At 43.0% G+C, this 22,248-nt stretch overlaps 2 protein-coding genes across 4 annotated transcripts in view; both read left to right on the forward strand.

Moving 5' to 3' along the window:
• Positions 1–21,953, forward strand: part of LOC138291414 (uncharacterized) — a 163,921-nt gene extending 141,968 nt beyond the window's left edge. Inside the window, exon 5 of the mRNA XM_069230316.1 lies at positions 19,855–21,953. Coding sequence (XP_069086417.1) covers positions 19,855–20,907 — 1,053 coding nt within the window. The 3' untranslated portion in view covers positions 20,908–21,953. The remainder of the gene's footprint in view (positions 1–19,854) is intronic.
• MAST4 (microtubule associated serine/threonine kinase family member 4) overlaps positions 1–22,248 on the forward strand; it is a 1,720,607-nt gene that overhangs the window by 348,624 nt on the left and 1,349,735 nt on the right. The window lies entirely within an intron of this gene.

Genomic DNA, 22,248 nt, shown 5'->3' on the forward strand with positions numbered 1-22,248 from the left:
CTTTTAATAAATGTGAGCGGAGAAGGGGACTGTAGGATTTTTCTACCATTTAGAAAATTACAAATTGATTCAAATTTCCGGCTTCCATTCTGTAGACAAACGTTACCCACAGCATTGGGGGGCATCATGGGGTGTCCAATTCTGGGTAGGACCCAGACACTTTGAAAACTGTATTACCATCACAGGGAAAAACAAAGAAAGTAGCATGTGATTAGTTTAAGTAGTGAATTTTCCTGCCTGAAAGTGTTGTTTGTTGCATACGTTGTGTGCATTGTAGAGGTTACTTGCAAACTTAATTTGGTTTGCAGCATCACCTAATGTTTAACTATTTTTCAGTGTTTATACATATACTCATCAACGGTTTCTGACATTTACAAAGCCATAGTTTATATTTCACGATTTAATAACTCATTTTATTAGTCTTGTTGGTGTGAATATGCTAATATTTAAAGTGTATTTTATGTAACAATATGTATTATTATAAATTAATTTTTAAATGCAAAGCAGTTGCAAGGAAATTAAAAAAAAGAATACATCCCAAAATGTGTTTTTTTGTAGAATATTGACACTATAGAATAGTTTTAAAAAGACCTTACTAAAGAAAGGAAATATGGTGTAATGTGGGACCATGTAACTTTTTCCTGATAGGGTTCTACCTTTAGAAAGTGTATTTCTTACACTGCAGAGGATTCATTGGTAGGTGCTTGTATCAAGGTTGGGCCTGCAGAGGTGGGCTTGTCATATGTGTTGATTAATTGCCTAAGAGTAGAACTTTCATTGTGAAAGCATGCTTTTTAACTAGTGCTGAAAGAATAATGCTTTTCATGTTTATTTGTTTAGAAAAGCGAAATAGCTTGAAAATGAATTCAGCACTGTGAATTACCAGAAATAATTCAGTTAAAAATCTTTTCTGTAAAATATCAGCTTTGAAACCAATATATATATATTTCTCCTAGGTAGTTATAGTTAGGACTACGTTTCTATAGAAAGAGTGCTTTTTGTTTTCCTAATAACTTTAGCGCCCCTTGACGAATCCTCACAAGAGTTTCCCAGAAACTATACCACGCTCACTTGAGCTGCTATCTGGAAAGTTTCGGGGTGATCTATCTGGGGGGGGGGGGGGGGGTCCCAAAACACTTTTTTCCCCATTCATGTTTTTTCATAGGGATTTTGAACAGTGATCACGCGAAAACTACTGGATGGAATTACACCAAATTTGGCAGAAAGGTCAGTTCTGGTCAGGAAAGCATTCTTTCTTTGTTTTGGTGTAAATTCATATAGTAGTTTTTGAGGGAACAAAAAGGAAAATAAATTTGTATATCCATGGATGAGGATCTATTGCGACTCCTACACGGAGCACCGTTCATCCGTGCATCACATGGAGCAGTGTGATTGGCAGGCAGCAAGATTTTCAGAAAGTTGCGGCCACCATTTTATCGACCGGCAATGGTCCTGGGGGATGAATTTCATGTAAAAAATTCAGACAAGGGGTCAGAGTAGAAGTACTATGACCCCAAAGGTGGAATGAATAGTTTGGTGAAGAATTAATTAAGTTTAAAAAGGTGAAAACACCTGTTTAATGATGATCATAAAGTCACAACTCTCTTGTTTCGCTCAGAGCAACCCCCGTGTAACGTTGCAACAGAGTTGCGAACCCTGATAAAAGAAAAACATATATATACACAAACTCATTGTTACAGACACTGTGACAGCCATTCAGACACTCACTCATCAAGTCACACACACTCTGACCATCATGCACCCAATCACAGACCCACTCAGACCCTCAAGCGCCCTCTCACAGATCCACTGACACTTAGACACACTCACAGACCTACTCGGACACTAAACACCCAATCACAGACCCACCCCGACCCTCATGCACCCACTCACATCCCCACTCTGACCCTCATGCACCCACTAACAGACCCATCAGACACTCATACACCCACTCAGACCCATTGACACCCTCATGCACCCACTCACAGACCTGCATAGACACTGACACACCCACTAAGAACCTGATGCATGCACTCCCACACTCAGACACTCTTACAGCCACTATCACCCCCAGATACACCCTCTTACACCTATTCGCATACTCAGAGAGGCAGGCTGTGGCCAACACCTGCCACGCATGGCCAAAGGGCTGTGAGCAAAGTAGGGGTGGGTGATTGGAGGGGTTGGCCACAGAGACTGGCTGCAGGCCATGCCTTGCAGGCAACCTCTACTGTGCACGGGTGAAGGCCGTGCCTGGTGCAAGGTTGGGTGCTTATAGGGGGTTGGCCTCAGGCCCTGTGGCCTATTGCCAACGTGCACGGCGAAAGGATGTGTGTGCAGTGGTTGTTGGATTAATGTATAGGAATAAAAATTACTATACGTTAAAAAAAACATAGAAATTCACTGAAAAAGACAAAGATTACAGGGACGTTATAGTTAGGAAATAGCATTTTTTTTTAAACACAGAAATTCACTGGAAAAACCAAAGGTTACAAGGATGGTATAGTTAAGCTCCCATTTTAAACGTGCAAAATCATAGAAATCTCCCTGATACAGAGTTATCTCAAGTAATTATAACGCGTGCCTTACGGTAACTTTAACTTGCTCTCGCCATGCACTGCTAATTACCCAACAAATTACGACACTCATGACATCTTTGATAACATCATTGATAATATCAATGTAATATTTGCAGTAACATTTATGACGAAAAAACTGTGCATGGTGAGGGTGCGAGCTATAGTTACATTAGGGCACGTGTTGTAGTTACTTGAAATAACTATAACTACAGTGGTTTTGTATGTTCACAATGTGAGCCTAACGATAACATCCCAGTAACCGTTGTTTTTTTCAGTGGAAAAAAAATATATAAATATTTATAATATACAAAGCATACTGAATGGGAAACATTGTGAGCCCACTTCAGCTGTTGGTTCCCTTCTGTGTGAGTGATCCCATTCTGCGCAAACATAAAATTGTCACTCACATGAAATATTAATTCCTTTCTGTTGCAGAGATTTGTTGGTCAGTGTGTTTTTTTCCATTTCTTAAAAAAAAGTGTAACCTTTTTTGTCAGGACACTACAGCTTCCCAGACGTATCAACCAGGCCCTCACCACATCTTGCAGTGCAATTCATCCCTCATTTGCCTATCTCTGAATGGACTTCCAACCTATTGAATGATGGCATACGCAAGCAAAGCCAGTTACATTACTACAAATACATTAAAAGACTGCTACTTGGGCATGTGCCCACATGTGCAAGAAAGGGCAGCCATTATTTGCAATATGTGTTTTAATAAAGACTTTCAAGGACATTAAAATAAAATTCCAAATCCAATAGGCTGGTATTCAATGACAGACCTATTGGCTTTACTTTAATTGGTTCTACTTTCGTCTGCACGCTTCCTGTCTGATTAAGCCCTTAGTGCATACCAATTGTGTTCAAAGTGAGCTAGTTTGTGCCAGCTTTAGATCAATGCTACAGGTGCCACTAAACTGGGTGCCAAGCATGGGCGCACTGTATTTTGAAATATCTAGCGGGCTTAAAAACATCTGCTGCGGATCTCATTGTGTGGCCAACAATGTTCAGGCAGCAATAAAAATGTCAGAATAGCTCTGGTAATTACTGTACATACTGGAGGGATCTGAGTTTTGTCTAGTGGCAGTTTTGTCTCACAATAAAGTGCCTTAAATGGGTAATGTGCCTGCTGCAAAGGTGTGACTTGTAGATCCTTTCATTGCTTTCAGTTCATACATTACAGTCCCTCCAGTGTGGTGCACTGAGATGGGAACCAGCAGCATCCGGATACATACAAATCGGTTCATCGGTTTAGAACCTGATCGGTTTAGAACCTGACGTTTTTCCAGTGTCTTTCAAAGTCTTGCTAAATAAAACTGCTGGGGCGGAGGGGAATAAATTATTATTAATAAAGCCAACCCCAACCAAATTGCTAGTTTTAAATCAGGAGTTTGTGCTTCTCCAACTTTATTCGTTTTGACCTACAATTATCCTGATAAATATTATATATTTTTTCTAAACACTGTGTGGTGTATTTTTGTGGTGCTATATGGTGATATTGTATGATTTATTACACAAATACTTTACACATTGCCTTCTAAGTTAAGCCTGACTGCTCGTGCCAAGCTACCAGAGGGTGGGCACAGGATAATCTTGGATTGTGTGTGACTTACCCTGACTAGAGTGAGGGCTTTTGCTTGGACAGGGGGTAACCTGACTGCCAACCAAAAACCCCATTTCTAACAGTCATATTATCTTATTACTGTCCTAGGCAGCAGCAATTTTTCCAGTCTTGTTTAATATGCATGAGTGCCATTTGAAATGTCTTAAAAGGCTCAGAATATGGGCATCTACAATAATACATATGAGCTAAAGAGACCATTCATTATGTGCTTCTGGATTTTGGCAAATAGGCCATAGCAATCTGCCTATGTTGGAATACCAGCCTTCTCGGATTACTAGCATTTGGAACAAGGTTACAAACTGCGCTCGCTCACTATCCACAAACTCACAACACTTGTGTTAGTTCAGTAACCTACCCAGGGCAAAGCATCGCTAAATTTGGAGGGAGGAGTTGATTAAACTTTATCTGCCAGCTAAAGCGCCGTTATCCACTTTCAAATGTGGCTGCTATTCCACTCCACAAGTGAGAAAAGCTAAGGACAGCTGAGACTGTTTGAGTGAGCATAAAATAAAAAAAAATGTAATACAAAAGAACATGTGTTTAGTCGCACTGCAATGGGATACGTTATTCTACTCTTTCCTTTAATCTCGCAGTATTCTATTTGTAACTTTACACGGATGTGATTATAACAGAAAGGTAATGTCACATTCTTGAGTACAACAAAATGAAGAACTTACCTTGGGAAGCAGCACAAGGAAGATGAGGTCAAAACGTAAGCCTTTGTCCTGTAGAAGATCAATATCTGGCGGAGTGCTTGAGATGAAGTAAATCAATGAGATAAAAAGGAGCCAAACACATAGCACATTAAAAAACATTATATACATATTGAAAAGGGAAAAATAGGCAAGTAGCTTTAAATGTAAGGTGTAATATGATCAGAATTCAGAAATGAAACAGAACATGAGATTGGATCAGACTGCCATCTTCCATACCACACCATTCATATATATGTTCCTATAGAAGTGGCAGAGTAGACCCCCTTCCCCCAAACTCAGAATCCGTACAAGCCATTGTACTAGTACTGATCAGTATTCTCTTAGCTGGAGTTGATTGTCAACCTATGGATGAGACTCCGACGTCCTTGTAGCTACAGCCACTAAAGGACAGAACAGTCTGTGTTATGTCATAATAGTGATTTTGAAAAGTGCATGGCACACAACCTTCCTTGTAATTCTTTGCAAGGTGGCTAAAGATGAATAAGATTGATCTCTTCTTGAATTGAGTCACTGATCCACAAAAGAGAGCCTATTGATTATTACAAATTCTGAACGGGATGTTCTTTTCAGAACCCCGAGCCTTATCGAACCATTACCTCCTCCATTTGATTTGTAGCCCACTGTCAGTTCCCTGACACTCATAAGAAGCCAGAAAGGCATATAAAATTGCATTTCATCCTTCCGAGGGTGAAACAGTCATGACTTTAAATCTTGGGGTTGGACCTGGCCCTTTGTGCAGGGTCACCTCAGACTTATTTCTTTCTTTGCTAAACCTATCTTTTGACATCTCTTAGAACTCGATGCACTTTAACCCTTCTATCCACCAGTAGAGTGCTTGTGCTCTCTCTTCCAAACCTGGTAAAACTGGTATTTACCCGATTGGTAAATTTAATTTTCCTGTAAGTCCCTAGTAAATGGTACTACATTTCCCCAGGACCTGTAAGTTAAATGTTACTAATAGGCTGCAGCACTCATTGTGTCACCCTTTAAAGCAACGCTGAAAAGTACGTCTCAATTCTGCCATTGCAGCCATGCTGTGTGCAGTTTTAAAGCTGCCATTTCAACCTGGAAAAATAAACCTTTTGCCAGGCTTAAACCTTCCTTTTTAATATATATGTCACCTCTAAGGTGGACCCTAAAGGTTCATAGGTCAGGGTGTATGGTATTTTAAAAGTAGGACGTGTACTTAAGTTTTACATGTCCTGGCAGTTAAAATCCCCCAAATTCGTTTTTCACTGTGGCAAGGCTAGACTTCAATAGACTAGCACTAGGTTATCTTATTACAGTTAATAAGTGATACCTTCAGTTTGGGACTATCTAGAGAAACACTTCTACTCATTTGAATTGCAATTTAAAATCCTCTTTAATGGTATGGTAGATGTAGAGAGTTACTGCTTCTTTATGCAGGTGGTTGCTTGAGGGGGGGGGGGGGGTTTGGGATCACTCTGCCTCACATTCCAGCACAGTTCGCCCATTTGCATCATGGTAAATGCAGTTCACAGTTAGCGCTTACTTGAAAGTTACCTGTAGTTTTTCACCAGAGTTGGTGCAGACATTGCTGTATATCTCTAGACATGTGATTCTGGGTTTAGCCCTTCATCAGTAGAGAGTAGAGAACAAAGAATATTAATCTGGGGTTGCTGTAAATGCTGCTTGGGAGGGCTTTGGGACTCGCGTCTCACCTGCTTAGATGCTCTTGGATGGTAAACATACTGAACTTGTGTGGCAAAAGGGCTAAAGGATTCCCTCCTTTGAATGGGGCACAATTCCTTGCACATTAATGAATACTTCATTGACATGGCCCTGTCACATGCATTTTATGTCTACACAATCCTTATTTAAAAAAAAAAAAAAAAAAGTTGTGAAAGTGTCTGCATACTCTTGAAACATCAGAGCCCGAGGCCCAAAAAGGGGATGCAAACACCCAATGTGCCTCAGGCTCACTTCTTTGCTCTACTTCTCTGGTGATTCTTTTACATGCTTGCTTACTTCACGGCATTTTGCAGATGTCTGGGTGAGCTCAAAAACGTACACCTGTTTACCTGGCGTAACCACTCTAGAGTCTTGAAGCATTCCCGACAATGAGGTTATGTTATAAGAGGCAGACAACAGTAAGTTATTCACCTCTCACTGTTGCTGCTGAATGTGTATGCACCTCTCCAACTTAAACATGAAGCTGAGCTGGCAAGAAAGATTTTGGCAAATCAGTTGTTCTTTTTCCGTTTTATCCGAGGCAGTATAAATAAAACACCAACTATACAGTTTGGCTTTGTCTTTTACAACCTACCCGCCAAAACATGCACATGGACTATAATAAAAATTAGCTAGCTAGAGAAACACTTCTTCTACTCATTTGAATTGCAATTTAAAATCCTCTTTAATGGTAATGTCTGGTTTTTAAAAAGTATTTTCGAAGTGCCACTTTTAGAAAGTTACCATTTTCCTGCCCAAACTAAATGTGCCTTTCTGTCAGTGCCCAGGGTCACATAACTGTTAATAGATCTCTTGTGTTGTGATGTGTGCACCTTCCGGACAGGGGATAAAAGTGGTCTGGTTGTAGAGGGAGCAGATCTTCCTGACAAGATGAATAGGGGGAAATTGTGCCACACTCTGGTGGCACTTCAATTAAACCTGCCTACACCATGCACAAAGGTACCTGAAATCAGGCCTACCCTTGCCTTTTTCCCCTGAGCCAAGTTAGAGCCAAACCCAGGGAAGAACTGGCCTAAACTGTCTTGGGGCCCAGGGTAGGGCAGGGATTGCTCCCAAACACAGGCTGGCATGCGATACAAAAATGTGATTCCCTCAGAACCTAGATTCAGGACACTCCTGTAATTGAGAAGATTCAGTAGAACTGCCCAATTGCCTGAAAAAGGAAGATTGGGCCTGCTTACCTTGAACGCAGAACTCCAGCTGTGACTCCAAAGATCAGTTGGCTTACCTCTTGTTTATGCTACAAGGACAGAACAAGCTCTAGAGGCCTTTCCTGCAACTGCCCAGATGACCAGGTCCAACTGGACCTGCCCGAGTCCTGCATCTGGCCTTTGCTAGATAGTCTTAGCCCCCAGCTTTTTGCCCAGATGACTGCGATGCCAATGCAAGGTTTCGACTGAGCCCTAGGACTTCAGCAACCCATCATTAAGGAGACTCTTCAGATCCAGCCTACAGCCCTTTCTGTTGGTGAGAAAACTGGGCTAAGTTAGAAGGTAAACTTTAAAGTGGAACAAACCTGGTCCATGAATCCAACCCATGCTCCCGAACGGTCAGCCTTAACTTTGGAGTTTGACCTGGTCCAGCATTGCAAGATAATCACAATTGGTGCATTGTGCTTTTTGACACTATTTCTACTGAAAACTTTAAAAAACAATTATCGCCGGTCCTACTTATTCGTTTCTTTTGTCATTTTGGTGTGCTTTTATTTATTAAAACTTATTCCATTTTCTAAATTGTTTTGGGATTTTTTTGTTTTGAGTTTTCACTTTATTACCATTTGAGAGCTGAATAAATACTTTACTCATTGTCTTTAAGTTAAGCCTGACTGTTTTGTGCAAGCTACCAGAGGGTTAAGCATAGGTTTATTTAGTGACTCTTTGCGGTTCATCCTGAAAAGATTGTGTTTATTGCTTCAGTGTGGATGCCCTCACCCCTCTCAACTAATACCCCAATTTCTTACACCTGGTTTGCAGGACTAGTGTTCCAATAGACAATCACAACTGCCATGGGATGCGCAAGGTAGCATGATGATATACTTGAAGCTTAGATCACAATCTATCCCTTCATGCTGCAAAACTTGTATGGTGAAGAATCTAAGGAAAGGTAGAGTGGAGTCTACACGATACGTGGCTTGAATGTTATCTCAACCGTTTACCTGCAGACATCCAATATTTGCTGTTGCTCTCTAGCTGACATTTTTGCTATGCGATGCCAAACTACAGATTGAGCACTCTGTTGGTGTTGCAGCATAGCTGTCATTTGGCGCTACAGGTGCAGACCGGGATAGTATGCCCAAAGATAAAGAAATAAAAAACAAAGTACTAATGTAAGCACAAACGTGTGCCTGGACTGGGGCAGCACGGCAGCGAAAGGCAGATGGGAGCGCTTTTGGACTCGCGTCTCACCTGCTTAGATGCTCTTGGATGGTAAACATACTGAACTTGTGTGGCAGAAGGGCTAAAGGATTCCCTCCTTTGAATGGGGCACAATTCCTTGCACATTAATAAATACTCCATTGATATGGCCCTGACGTGCATTTTCTGTCCACACAATACTTATTAAAAAAAAATAAAAAAGTTGTGAAAGTGTCTGTATACTCTTTTGAAACATCAAAGCCCGAGGCACAAAAAGCGGATGCAAACACCCACTGTGCCTCAGGCTTACTTCTTTGCTCTGCTTCTCTGGTGATTCTTTTACATGCTTGCTCACTTCACGGCATTTTGCAGATGTCTGGGTGATCTCAAAAACGTACACTTGTTTACCCGGCCTAACCACTCTAGAGTCTTGAAGCATTCCCGACAATGAGGTTATGTTATAAGAGGCAGACAGCAGTAGGTTATTCACCTCTCACTGTTGCTGCTGAATGTGCATGCACCTCTCCGACTTAAACATGAAGCTGAGCTGGCAAGAAAGATTTCGACAAATCAGTTGTTGTTTTTCCGTTTTATGCGAGGCAGTATAAATAAAACACCAACTATGCAGTTTGGCTTTATGTCTTTTACAACCTACCCGCCAAAACATGCACAAGAACTATAATAAAAATGAGTTCACTATTTGTGCACGTGGGATTAACATCACCTCCCCTTGCCTAATTAGTTGGAAACTCTTCACTTTGTTGGAACACTAAATGTGAATTCATGTGAAGACCTGTAAGGTAATCTCACTAGATTTAAGATGCACATGAATAGGTTTCTGATCACCATACTGCCTCGAAATGTGATCCTCTTGCTAAAACCATGCCCTTCTAGTAGTCCTTTCACTGGCTTCAATGATGGTTTTATGTTATGTTTCACTCTAAAAACAAAACAGTTATTCACACAAATATGTGGCCCATCTGGAGGTGCTGATCGTTACCTACAGAACCTAGAGTGTTCCTTCAAAGAGACGGCTTATAGTTTACTGTCTTCTTTCTAAGCTCTTTCTCATCAAAAGATAAGGCTCCAACTGATCTTGCTTAAAATCACCAATCGGGTCTCTTTATTAAAAACCGGATTGAAATTTTACTATAACACTCTGACTGGTGATTGCTTGGAAAACCATGGATTTCTTTTGCATTACACTTTGTTTTCCAATTGACTTCTTCCTCAATATAATTCGGTTAATATAATACAAAAGCAAAGGGGCTCTGGCCTTCTAGAGTCATGTTGTGGTCTGGTGTTCTGTTGGATGTTTTGTCTTTGCATGCATCCCATGAGCATCTTTCTCTGAATGCCTCTGTCAGGAGGAACTGACAGTTTTGTGATGCTCCCTTATACAGAATATTCATTAAAGAAAACATTTGCTCCAATGCTGTCTTTGTTTTCCATTGATACTTTTGTTCACAATCAGTTACCAGTGGTTGAACGTATGGAGCACCAGATATATAAATAACTCCATATAACCTAGGCATCCTTAGTGACTTACCTCGTTCTTGTCTGTAGGAAGTTGGCTCTGTATATACTACTTCTGATGAAGCAGAAAATGAAGGTTTTGATTTATTAACGCATAAACGTAGTGTGAAACAATCATGTGTGATATTAACCGAACTAATAAAGATTGTACGGGGACAAAATGTGCCCTCAGAGTAGTTTGCCATCACTTATACGCGTGCTTTATATAACGTGGTGTATTAGAATTGCACTAATCCGACATAATCATAAACGTGTGCTACGATCTGCTTGTTTGAAATGTTTTAACTTAGCATTACTTTAGCGGAGGCTTCGGCCTAGTTGCCTGGTCTCACGGATTAGATGTTCGTATTTTTCCACTGTGCTATTAAACGTGTATTTCTGCTTGAAGCTGTATTTTTCCACAGAAACTGTTCACGTGCTTATCTTAAAGTTGGTGCCAGCATGGCATATTTTCTCTTTAATTCAAGGTCGACTTGCAGGTGCGGACAATGGAGGCTCTGAGAGTAAGCTAATCGAGAAACAATGTTGCATCTTGCGTACCCATCTCCAAGGATAATGTATGCTTAAGTAAAAGCTTGAGAACTGTCGTTTTTGATTGGTCAATTTGAAGCTAACCTATGAACCCTCCAATGGAGACCCTACTGGACTTGAACTGTTGTCTATAAAACCCAGGTGCACGAGAGGAAAGCTCTCTCTCTACCTTCGGACATCCCGCCATTTTGACTTCGTAGCTGCTATGACCCATTTTGCTGCGACGCCATTTTGAGAGACTTTGATGCTTTCTCTAGTCGAGAGAAAGAGACTTTAATGATTCTTGCCCTAGAGACTTTAACTTTGATTTGCCCCTTTGCATGAAGTAGTAATCCTATCTTGCCGCCGTGAGGCAATTGCCCCGTCCACCTTGCCCTTTCGTCCCGGCCCTATGCTGATCGAGAAACGATACCTGTGAGACGAAGAATTCATTGATTGCTGATCGGAATTGGTAATTATGAAAGGAAACTGTAAAATTGCATTGTGTTTCTTTTAGGTAACCAACTGCTGATTTTGATAAGGACCCTAGCTAGGAGTTTTCTAAATTGATGTTGCCAAATTGTTTTTGCATGAAGTCCCACATGCTGATGCTAATTTGAGGTTAGATGAGGATTCCATATGCCGCACGATGCAATTTGAGGTCTTGTTATGCTGACTAAATGTACGCAAATAGCCTATTGCAGATTATCGTATTAGTGCTTTGCATTGCCACTATCGAATGCCTTGTGATTCAAATGCTACATAGATTACACTTGTTCCGACTATATGGACAGCTATTAATGTTCATTTATGTTTATCATTTGGTGTTGAGACACATCTATATCGTGCTAGCTTTGTTAATATAGGGAAATAAATTCACTAACTTTGCAATAAACTGGTGTGGTTATTCCTGGCCGAAAGGTCAGGGTTCGCCGAAATGTATTCTGGATTAATTGTTAAGTGTTATGTTGTTCAAGGTGTTGCTTATGTTCGTTATTGATTATCGATAACGAGGTGATTGATCGATTAAGAGTACAGAGAGTTCCCACTTAGTCAAAAGATTCATCGACCTAAAGAGCGTCCGAACGCAGGTAAATTGTTACCACGTTCCGCTCTATCAGTAGATGGTAGCAGAGGATGGTTACGTCTTTTGGGACCCTGTACTATTAAAGTACATGGTGTCGGATTAACGGTTACGCACTTTGAGGCCTCATTCGAGAAGTTGAATTAGATTTTCTTGGATGAAAATAATTGACAAGATGATGATGGGCTAGGTCCACCGCGACTTTCCCGGGATCTCAGAGCTTGCGAATGGAGAGAAAGGAGATGTGGAAACAGCGTTGGCGGTACTAGTGATGGTATGAGTGAAGTTAGGGTTTTGCGCTTGCACAGCTTATTGCCGCAGAGTGTGTGAAAAGGTTGCGAGGATTCTTCTTAAAGGATAGCGGAGGTGCGACTCCGAGTGTAGAACTAAGAAGTCGTCGAACTTCATAGAAATAGCGGAGGTGCGGCTCCGAGTGTGAGAGTAGGGAAGTCGTCGAACTTCATGTGCGTCTGGCGCTTTGTGCATAAAAAGGTCCACGTGGTTGTTGTTGTTGAAACGGGCCCTGCGAGGTCAAGAGACTCCGGAGTATGTTGATCCATGTTGTGGTCTGGGCGGTTTAGTAGGTTGATCGGGCGTGGTCAACGAGTGGGTACGTGTGTTAGGGAGCGAAAGAAACTTCGACTTCGGGCTTTGACAAGATTCTAAGTGCACTAGAACAGATCATTGACAAGTTGAGAGTAGGTCTGCGGGTCAGATTTGCTTGCGAATGTGGGGACTGAGAAAGACGGAATAGCGGCCGAGGCTGGTGAAAGAGATCGAATAGTGGCCGAGGTTAGTGAAAAGTCCCTAAGGTCCTGAAGCGATTATGTTACCCTTCCTGTAGTAAACCGACAGATCTGTTTTGGTTTTTTGTAGCTCGCGATACATGCAAAAAGTTGTTACGGGAGGAACTGAGTGAAGGAGGACTAGCCGCGAGGCTTTGTCAGCCGCAGTGTGTGTGAGTGTGACGTCACTAAGAGCCGCGCTGGGATAGGTTGGTTGGAGAGAAGGGTCGCGCACGGATTGGACGCAGTCCGTGGGACTCGATTGGAAGGGGAAAGGCAGGTGAAGAGTATTCCGGGAATTAAAGTCGCCTATTGATTACAAACTTTGTGAAATAAAAGTGACCTATTGATTATAAACTTGGTTAAATAGAAGACGAGAAAGATGAAATTCCTTAAAGCATTCAGGAGTGCGATGAAGGGGGAATCTTACATCAAAGCGAGCGTAGGGGAGGAGACGCCGCCCGAGGGCACACCAGCTTACATTGTAATGGAGGAAAAAGGGGTAGCTCCGTGCCTTTGGCTAAAGCAATGGCACAAGTGGACAGAGAAACATGGGAGCGTAGCATTCCCGATACATGGGACATTCAATATAAGGGTCCTAGAGAATTTGAGATTCACGATGTATGACATGAAGGTGCCTCCAAGGCCAGCACAGTTTGAGGCTCTAGCAATCTGGGAACTCATGGCTAGACAGCAACAGAAAAACAAGTTTGAAACAAGGATGAGGAAGGTAGAAAAGACACTAGCGGATGCTAGGTGGGATAATGCGCAGAAGGTGTGGAGGTCAGATGTATTGCAGGGAATAAAATTGTTCCCCGCAATTACTAAAGATGAAGAGGAGACAGGTAAGAAAGCTACCTGTAAGACAGACAGGAAATGTTCCAAGGATAGAGAGAACGAGGAAAAGTTGAGAAGAGAAGAGGAGTTAGAGGATGAGGAGTTGATAATGCAATTGCTGAACGACCGTCCACCACCTTATGCGGAAAATGGACAAGGTCCAAGTACCAGTTCTGCCCCTCCGGCATCGGTACAGAACAGTGAAACCCAGAGTCCAGGAGCACCATCGGGATCTAAGGACCCGAGTTTACTGCTCACCCCGCAGATACCGCAGGTTAGGAGAATGTATCCAGATGTGCTCGTGTTGAAACCAGCAGAAAATTATCAGCCGCAGATGCCAGGGTACTACAGCAATGATAACAGTGGAGGGATGATTCTAGATCCAACCGTAAGGGGCGTACAGAATGGTTACAACCCAACAATGGCACAAGCTGAATCAACTCAGTTTATGATGCCTCAAAAGCAGATGCAGGGAGGAAATGTTCATGCTCAAATGACAGGGAGTCGGATGGGCATGCCGGCAATGATGGCCCATAATATGGGGATGAACCTGCCTCAGAATATGGGAAATGGACAGAATCCAGATGCAATATCACTGCCCATTACCGTAGGTCCAGTGGTACCTTTGTATAGTCAGCCTAACTTAGGCATGAGCAGTCAGGGACCAATGCTGCAGAATGGGACAGAAAGAAGGTGCATAGAAAACACTCCAGGGATAACCCCGATAGCGACTCAGCCAACTGGGTCTGGGTCCTTGATGGAGTTTAGTCCCGTATGCGCTCAGTCAACACTGGTGAGGTCGAGCCCCCCACTGATAATACCATTAACATCGAACACTGAAAAGTTGCCGCAACCATCGATGGCAGTCGATGTGAATGCTACACTGATGGGGGTAAATGCGCAACAGCTGACACAATGGTTCAACAGTTTAAATTCCACACAAAGTTCAGACAGTGGGAAAGGAGACGATTACTTGAGCAGGATGAGGCTGAACATGGAAGCACAAGAATTGGTGGAAGGAAATATGGGGGTGAACAGGTTAGAGTCCTACACGGAAGAGGAGTTGAGGTATCTATGTCCAAAGATCACGAAAGAAGTAAACAAGGTACATAAAAGTTTGCAGGAAGTAGCAGACAGGAACGGGATTGACATAGGCAAGACGAAACACTTGAGCAGGAGCTATAGGTTGGATTTTGGGACCACAGATTTTGAACACATGAGATCAGCAGGCATGAAGGCACACCTTAGAGAATTGTTGCAGAGTGCCCAAGTGTGGAGGTGCTTAGACAAGTGGGAAAGCAGATGGGTAAAGAGGAAGGACAAGAGGAGGGACAGTGCCACAGAGCACAATGAGAAAGGACCGCAGAGTAGTGATACAGTAACTATGTTACCAATGAGGGAGACAGCAGGGGGAAAATTAGTACATGTACCATGGCACAGGAGCGATATTCAGTCTTTTACGAATGATTTTCCCAAACTGAGGGAGAAGCCGATCGAATGGTATCAACAGACTGATAGGTTTGTGAAGCTTGCAAAATGTCTCTGGGAAGACCTGAACACTTTATTCGAGATTGTGGTTCCGGCAGATTTGTGGGAGGATTGCAAAAGAGCTGTAGGTTGGCCGACAAGTGAACCAGAGAGAGACAGAGAGACGGGTGCACCATCACCTATGGTGATGTGTCTGTACTATAAGGTGATTGAGCATTTGAAGACGAAGGTTGCCGCGAAAAATGTGGATTGGCAGAAGATTGATCGAACTGCCCAAGAGGCTAAAGAATCGATTCATAGTTACTATGAGAGGTTGTTGAAGGCGTTCAAGAATTACAGTGGCACGGAAGCAATCGAGGCAAAAGATGTGCTTCATTTTGTGTTCAGATTTGTGGAAGGGCTGAGACCAGAGATAAGTCAGATGATAAAATCGCATTTGATCTGCTGGCAGTCGAAACCGATTGATGAAGTCTTGACTTATGCGAAATACTGTAGCGACGAAATTGAGGTAAAACAGAAAAAGCTGAAAGAGAAGGTGATGATGATGCAGCTTAAGGCGGCTCAGACAGGCTTGCAAGGTCTGCAAGGGTTGCCAGGGATGCAAGGGTTCCAACAGCAGGTACCGCAACCGCAGCCGCAGTTGCAGGGAAACATGGCGTTTCAACAACAGCAGCCACAGTTGCAAGGAAACATGGCGTTTCAGCCACAGGCCAGAGGCAGAGGCAGAGGAGGTTTTGTGAATAATGGTCCGGATTTGAACACTGTTGTGACGGGTGTGCAGGCAATGAAGAAGGTGATGCCGTGTCACGCGTGCGGAAACGTAGGTCATTGGAAACGCGAGTGCCCGATGGTGGTGCAGGAAGGTGCAGGTGCAGGTGTAGGTGTTGGTCAGCAAAACAATGATGTCAATGCATTTCAGACAATGAGAGGACCGAAAATGAGAGGTCCAAACCCAAATTTTCAGACCATAAATCAATTGCAGGGATTACAACCTATGCAGCCGCAGCAGATGCAGATGCCCCGTGTGCAGATGACGCAGATGCAGCCGATGCAACAGCAGTTACCCTTGGTACCTAATCAGCAAATGCAAATACCTTTGGCACCAATGAGTCAGCAGCAAATGATGGTTCCTCCACAGGTAACGGGTCAGGTAATGAGCACAAACGGCACAGTACAACAGTTCCCATTACACAGTGAGAGTGGAATAAACAACATATGGGAGAGTGAAAGTTCAGGAGAAGAAGGAGACTGTGTGCTTGCGGCATCCCTAGAAGTTGATCAAAGGGGTCCGTACGTAGAGGGAAGAGTAATGGGTCATCGTGTTTCATTCTTGGTTGACACGGGATCCACACGTTCAACTGTTAAGAGCAGTGAAGTACCAAATTTGCCACTCTCAGGGAGGACAGTTCAAGTGGTGGGAGTAGCAAACAGGCATCTGACGAACCCAATAACAGATCCGGTACCAGTCAACATTGGTAACTATCAAGGGGTACATCAGTTTGTGGTATGTGACTCAAGCCCGATTGCACTGTTAGGAAGAGACCTATTGTGCAAATTGGGGTGTTCGATAATGTGTTCGAACGAGGGAATAACAATACAGACGAGCAGTGATGGGGAAGAAGAGGACAGTGTAGAGGGTGATGAGATGGAAACAGTTGACGAAGAGTATCCTCTGATTTGTCTTTTACCAATGATAACTGAAGAAGATATCCCAGCAGAATTACGGGAAACAGTCGGAAAGGAAGTGTGGGACATGACCGGGAAAGAGGTGGGATTGATGAAAGGAGTAGAACCAGTAAAGGTGATGGTAAAGCCCAATGCGATCTTTCCCCAGACCCCACAATACCACATGCCACAAGATACCCTCATGAAAGTTGCCCAACTTATTGACGAATTTGTGAAGCAGGGCGTATTGAAAGAAGTATTAAGCAGCCCATGTAATTCACCGATAATGGGACTAATAAAGCCAAGTGGGAAAGTCCGACTTGTACAGGATTTGAGAAAAATAAATGACATCATAATCAAGTGCTGCCCTGTCGTACCGAATCCGGCTGTGATAATGTTTCAGATCCCTTGCGAAGCTGAGTGGTTCTCAGTCATCGATTTGTCACAAGCATTCTTTTCTGTGCCTCTTCATGAGGACAGCCAATTCCTCTTTTGTTTCAAATTCCTAGACAGAGTATACAGTTGGTGTCGAATTCCTCAAGGGTTCTCTGAGTCACCGTCGATATTCAATCAGGTTCTAAAGAAAGACTTGGAAGAGTTAGAGTTGCCATTCGAGTCAACCTTAGTACAGTACATCGACGACTTACTGGTTGCATCAAAGACAGAAAGTGGCTGCACAGCCGATACCATTGCTCTGTTGAACCATTTGGGAGGGAATGGACACAAGGTGTCTCCTTCCAAACTGCAGTTCTGTCAGAAGAAAGTGAAATACTTGGGTCACCAGATAGAGAAAGGATCACGGAGAATAATGAAGGAAAGAATTACAAGTGTACTTCAAATGAGTCCACCAAAGACAAGGAAGGAGGTGAGGAAGTTTTTGGGAATGGTGGGATATTGTCGCCAGTGGATTCCCAACTTCTCGTCTCTAGCAAAGCCTTTACTGAAATTGACCCAGAAGGACGCCTTGGATCAGATCGAACTGAAAGGGGATGAGATGGATGCTTTTGTGGAATTAAAGGAATGCATGTGCAGGGCTCCAGCTTTAGGTATGCCTGATTACACGAAGCCTTTCACATTGTTTTGCCATGAACGTGATGCATGTTCTTTGTCTGTCTTGACTCAAGCCCATGGTGGCGTAAACAGACCAGTAGCGTATTTTTCAGCTACTTTGGATCCGGTTGCAGCAGCACTCCCAGGGTGTTTGCGCGCCGTAGCAGCAGTTGGTATCAGCCTCACTCAGAGTGAAGGAATAGTGATGGGACACCCAGTAACAGTCATGGTCCCTCACTCAGTTGAGATACTTTTGACCCGCTCCCGAACGCAGCACATGACTGGAGCAAGACTCACAAGGTATGAAACGACTATTCTGGGCTCACCGAATGTGCAGCTGAAAAGGTGCACCACGTTGAATCCAGCTACCTTGCTTCCTGGAGAAAATGCTGAAATTGAGAACGCTGAAGACGTCGAGCATGACTGCCTTCAGGTGACTGAATTTTGCACAAAACCCCGACCGGACATCAAGGATACAAAACTTGATGAAAATGACCAAATTCTTTTTGTTGATGGTTCATGTCTAAGAGATGGGGTGGGAATTTTGAAAGCAGGATATGCTGTATGTACTGTAACAGGGGTCTTGGAAGCAGGATGGCTCCAAGGAGTCTATTCTGCACAAGTAGCAGAACTTGTAGCCCTTACTAGAGCATGTCAATTGTCTGCATTGATGAAAGTCACCATTTACACTGATAGCCAATACGGGTTTGGGATTGTGCATGACTTTGGACAACTATGGTCACAGAGGGGTTTCCTGACTTCTTCAGGATCCCCAGTGAAAAATGGGGAGAGAATAAGGGAGTTGTTACATGCCAGTTGAAGTTGCAGTGGTAAAGTGCAGTGCTCACACGAAAGGACAGGACTATGTGTCTCTGGGAAATGCATATGCAGATCAGGTCGCAAGATTTTGTGCTTTGAACTGTATATTGCTAAGGGATGATTGGAATACGATAAGTGAACCAGAACTCGAACCAGCTGAAGCATTTGCCTTGAAGGTCGTAGATACAATAGAAGAACTAAAAGCACTACAGAATAATGTCAGGGAGGATGAAAGAGATTCCTGGATTAAAACACAATGTATAAAGAGACAAGACGAGCTATGGGTTTCACATGAGGGAAAATTTGTTTTACCAAATAGTCTCTTATCACAGCTTGCGCGGTTCTATCATGGGCAAGCTCACCTAGGGAGAGATGCCATGATAAGATTGTTCAAAACTGATTGGTTTAACCCCAGATTTCGTCAAGCTGCAGAAGCAGTTTGCCATCGATGTGTCACTTGCCAGCAGATGAACCCAGGAAAGGGAACAGTTGTAAACGCGAGACACATTGGTAGGGCAAGCGGTCCTTTTAGCCGCATGCAGATGGACTTCATTGAGATGCCTGTGCATGGAGGTTTAAGATATGTGTTGGTGATTGTGTGCATTTTTAGTCATTGGATTGAGGCATACCCCACACGTAGAAACGACAGCCTTACAGTTGCCAAGCTATTATTGAGGGAGTTAATACCACGTTTCGGATTCCCGATCTCTTTAGAATCAGATAGGGGAAGTCACTTCAATAACGAGGTGATGAAGTTACTTTGCGAAGCACTGAACATTGAGCAAAAGCTGCACTGTAGCTATCGTCCTGAAGCATCAGGACTGGTGGAGCAGATGAACGGTACGCTGAAGTCGAGAATGGCAAAAATATGTGCATCAACAAATTTGAAATGGCCTGACGCATTGCCCTTAGTGCTAATGTCAATGAGAAACACTCCGGATAGAAAAACTGGATTGTCTCCGCACGAAATTCTCATGGGCAGGGCTATGAGACTTCCTGCAGTTCCCGCAAACATGCTTTTAAATATTACAGATGATATGGTGTTAGACTACTGCAAAGGTCTGGCTGACGTGGTTCGCTCTTTCTCTCACCAGGTGGAAGCGACCACCTTGCCACCGATCCAAGGTCCAGGACACGCACTGAAAGCAGGTGACTGGGTCGTGATAAAGAAGCACCTGAGGAAGTCGTGTCTGGAACCCCGTTGGAAAGGCCCTTTCCAAGTGATCCTGACGACAACTACCGCTGTGAAGTGCGCGGGGGTTCCCAACTGGATTCACGCCAGTCATACAAAGAAGGTGTTGTGTCCCACAGATGAGGAAGTTGAAGCGCTGAAATTACCAGTGCCTGATAAAACAGTGCCGAGTGCTGAGACAGAACAAAAGCGAACTGAAAGCGAACAAGCAACTGCAGAAGAAAAGGAGATATTATTGGAGAACGAAGAGTCCGACTCACTTGGGGAAGACCAAGGAGAAAGTTCAGACAGCGACGACGAAGCTGCAGGTGACAAAGAGCCTGAAGCAGCTGAGGGTAGCAAAAAGCCTGAAGCAGCTGAAGGTGACAAGGAACCTGAAGCAGCTGAAAGTGATACAGAGCCTGAAGAAAGTAACGGTGACGAAGGGCTCGAAGAGAGTGAGAAGGCAGGAGAGCCTGAGCAGAAGGGGGCTTTCCCAGAAACAGACGATACAGAAAAAGAAAAGGAAAACGTGACTGATTCCCCTGAAGGTGGGGACAACGAAGAGCAGAACGAAAAAGCTCAAACCTCTACAGAAAAGATCGCAGGTCCATCAAATGGACACGGTGCAAAAAGAAGATTAAGTATCTCACCGATAAAAGAAAAGGGCAAAGAAGGTTTGAACGAGGGAGGAAGGCCAAAAGTGAAAGAGAAAAGAAAGGAAGTGACTGTCGTGGAACAATCGTCAAGTGAAGAAAAAGACTTGGCGAAGGAGGAGAGTGCCAGCGAAGCAGAATCGAAAAGAGAAGCAAAACTGAAAAGGAAAAGGATACCAAACAGGAGGTATTCCGGTCCTGAATGGGCATATGCAGTAAACGATGATTGGACTGATGAGTTTGTATCTCTAAGCATCGAGAACGAAGAAGAAGAAGAGATACCAATAGAAAAGAAAAGTTTCATAGACTCTGTTGATTGAAACGGTAGTAAATGGTATTGCTTGCTGCAATCTAACGTGAGACCAACAACCAGCTGAGACATTGCTAAACCGAATTGAGACAAATGCTGCTAACCGATAAGTGACTGGCCTCTTGAAGAAGACGGTGTGAACATTGTGCTCGTTCAGCTTTGTAACTGAATTGCTAAGTGGTTTCATTTATAAGTGCTTCTAGCTCTCTGATTCTATACAGATCATGCCTAGGTACGCTATGCAGAATAATAGAAAGAAATATTGTAAATATGTGTGTATAGGCTTGGTGATTACATGTGTACTAATAATAATGGCAATTGTGTTTGGAATGCATGGAAAGGGTGAGAAGGAGACTATTGCTGCTTCTACTATTGTTCCTGTTACTGTCACTGAACTAACACCATTGAAAAGACTAGCAATGGATGAGAGGCTCTTGCATGATAAGAAAGAGCTTTCGTATAAAGTTTTCTATCGCTTATTAACAGAGTATGTTGAGACTATGGATGCGAAAGATTGTTATGTGTGTACCCAGATACCGACATCAGTAAAGGAAAGGGTGACTTATCACCACATGCCTCTTACATACGGGATTACATGTAGTATAGTAATGTCTAGGTTTTATGGTCAATCTAACATACAGTATTTTTTCTCAAATTATGATGTTACCTTTGCTTATGTTCCTATAATAGCGCAGCTAAGCGAGACTGCAAAATATTGGGATTACAAAATTATGAGGGACTTTTTCGAGCCAATGCAACCTTTTGAAACGGCTCATGCTCATAGGGAGAACCTTACTTGCTCCGTCTCTGCAGTAGAAATAAGCTTTTTAGATCGCACAGATGATAGAAGGGCTCAAATGAAGGCGAAATTAGAAAAAGAACTACATAAGAGGACTTCAGTAGATAACTATGACTTTGCTGCTATAAAGACACAAGGGAAAATTGCTTTAGATGCTTGGCATGTAGGGAAATTTTGTATATATCGAGGGGAATCTTACTATGACAATATTTTTGTAGGAGCGAGTGAATGCAAACATACGTTTATCTTTAAGGCCAAATGGACATTCATGATGGACGGACTTGACCCTGTCATTCCAGGGGTGTATTACATTTGTGGGCATAATGCCTATTATCGTCTTCCAAAGGGATGGTGGGGAAGATGTTATTTGGGTATAGTGTTTCCAAAAGTTTATCAACTGGATGACACATCGATGATTGAAAAGACACCTGGATCCCATCGTATCCAGAAAAGAGAGACCGCAGCTGCTGTGGTAGGTGATATATTTGGAGCCATGATCCCTTCATTGGGAGTTGTGCTGAATTCCATCAAAATAAGAAAGTTGTCTACTAT

This window comes from Pleurodeles waltl, chromosome 1_1 (assembly GCF_031143425.1).
Source record: "Pleurodeles waltl isolate 20211129_DDA chromosome 1_1, aPleWal1.hap1.20221129, whole genome shotgun sequence".
Lineage (NCBI taxonomy): Eukaryota > Metazoa > Chordata > Amphibia > Caudata > Salamandridae > Pleurodeles > Pleurodeles waltl.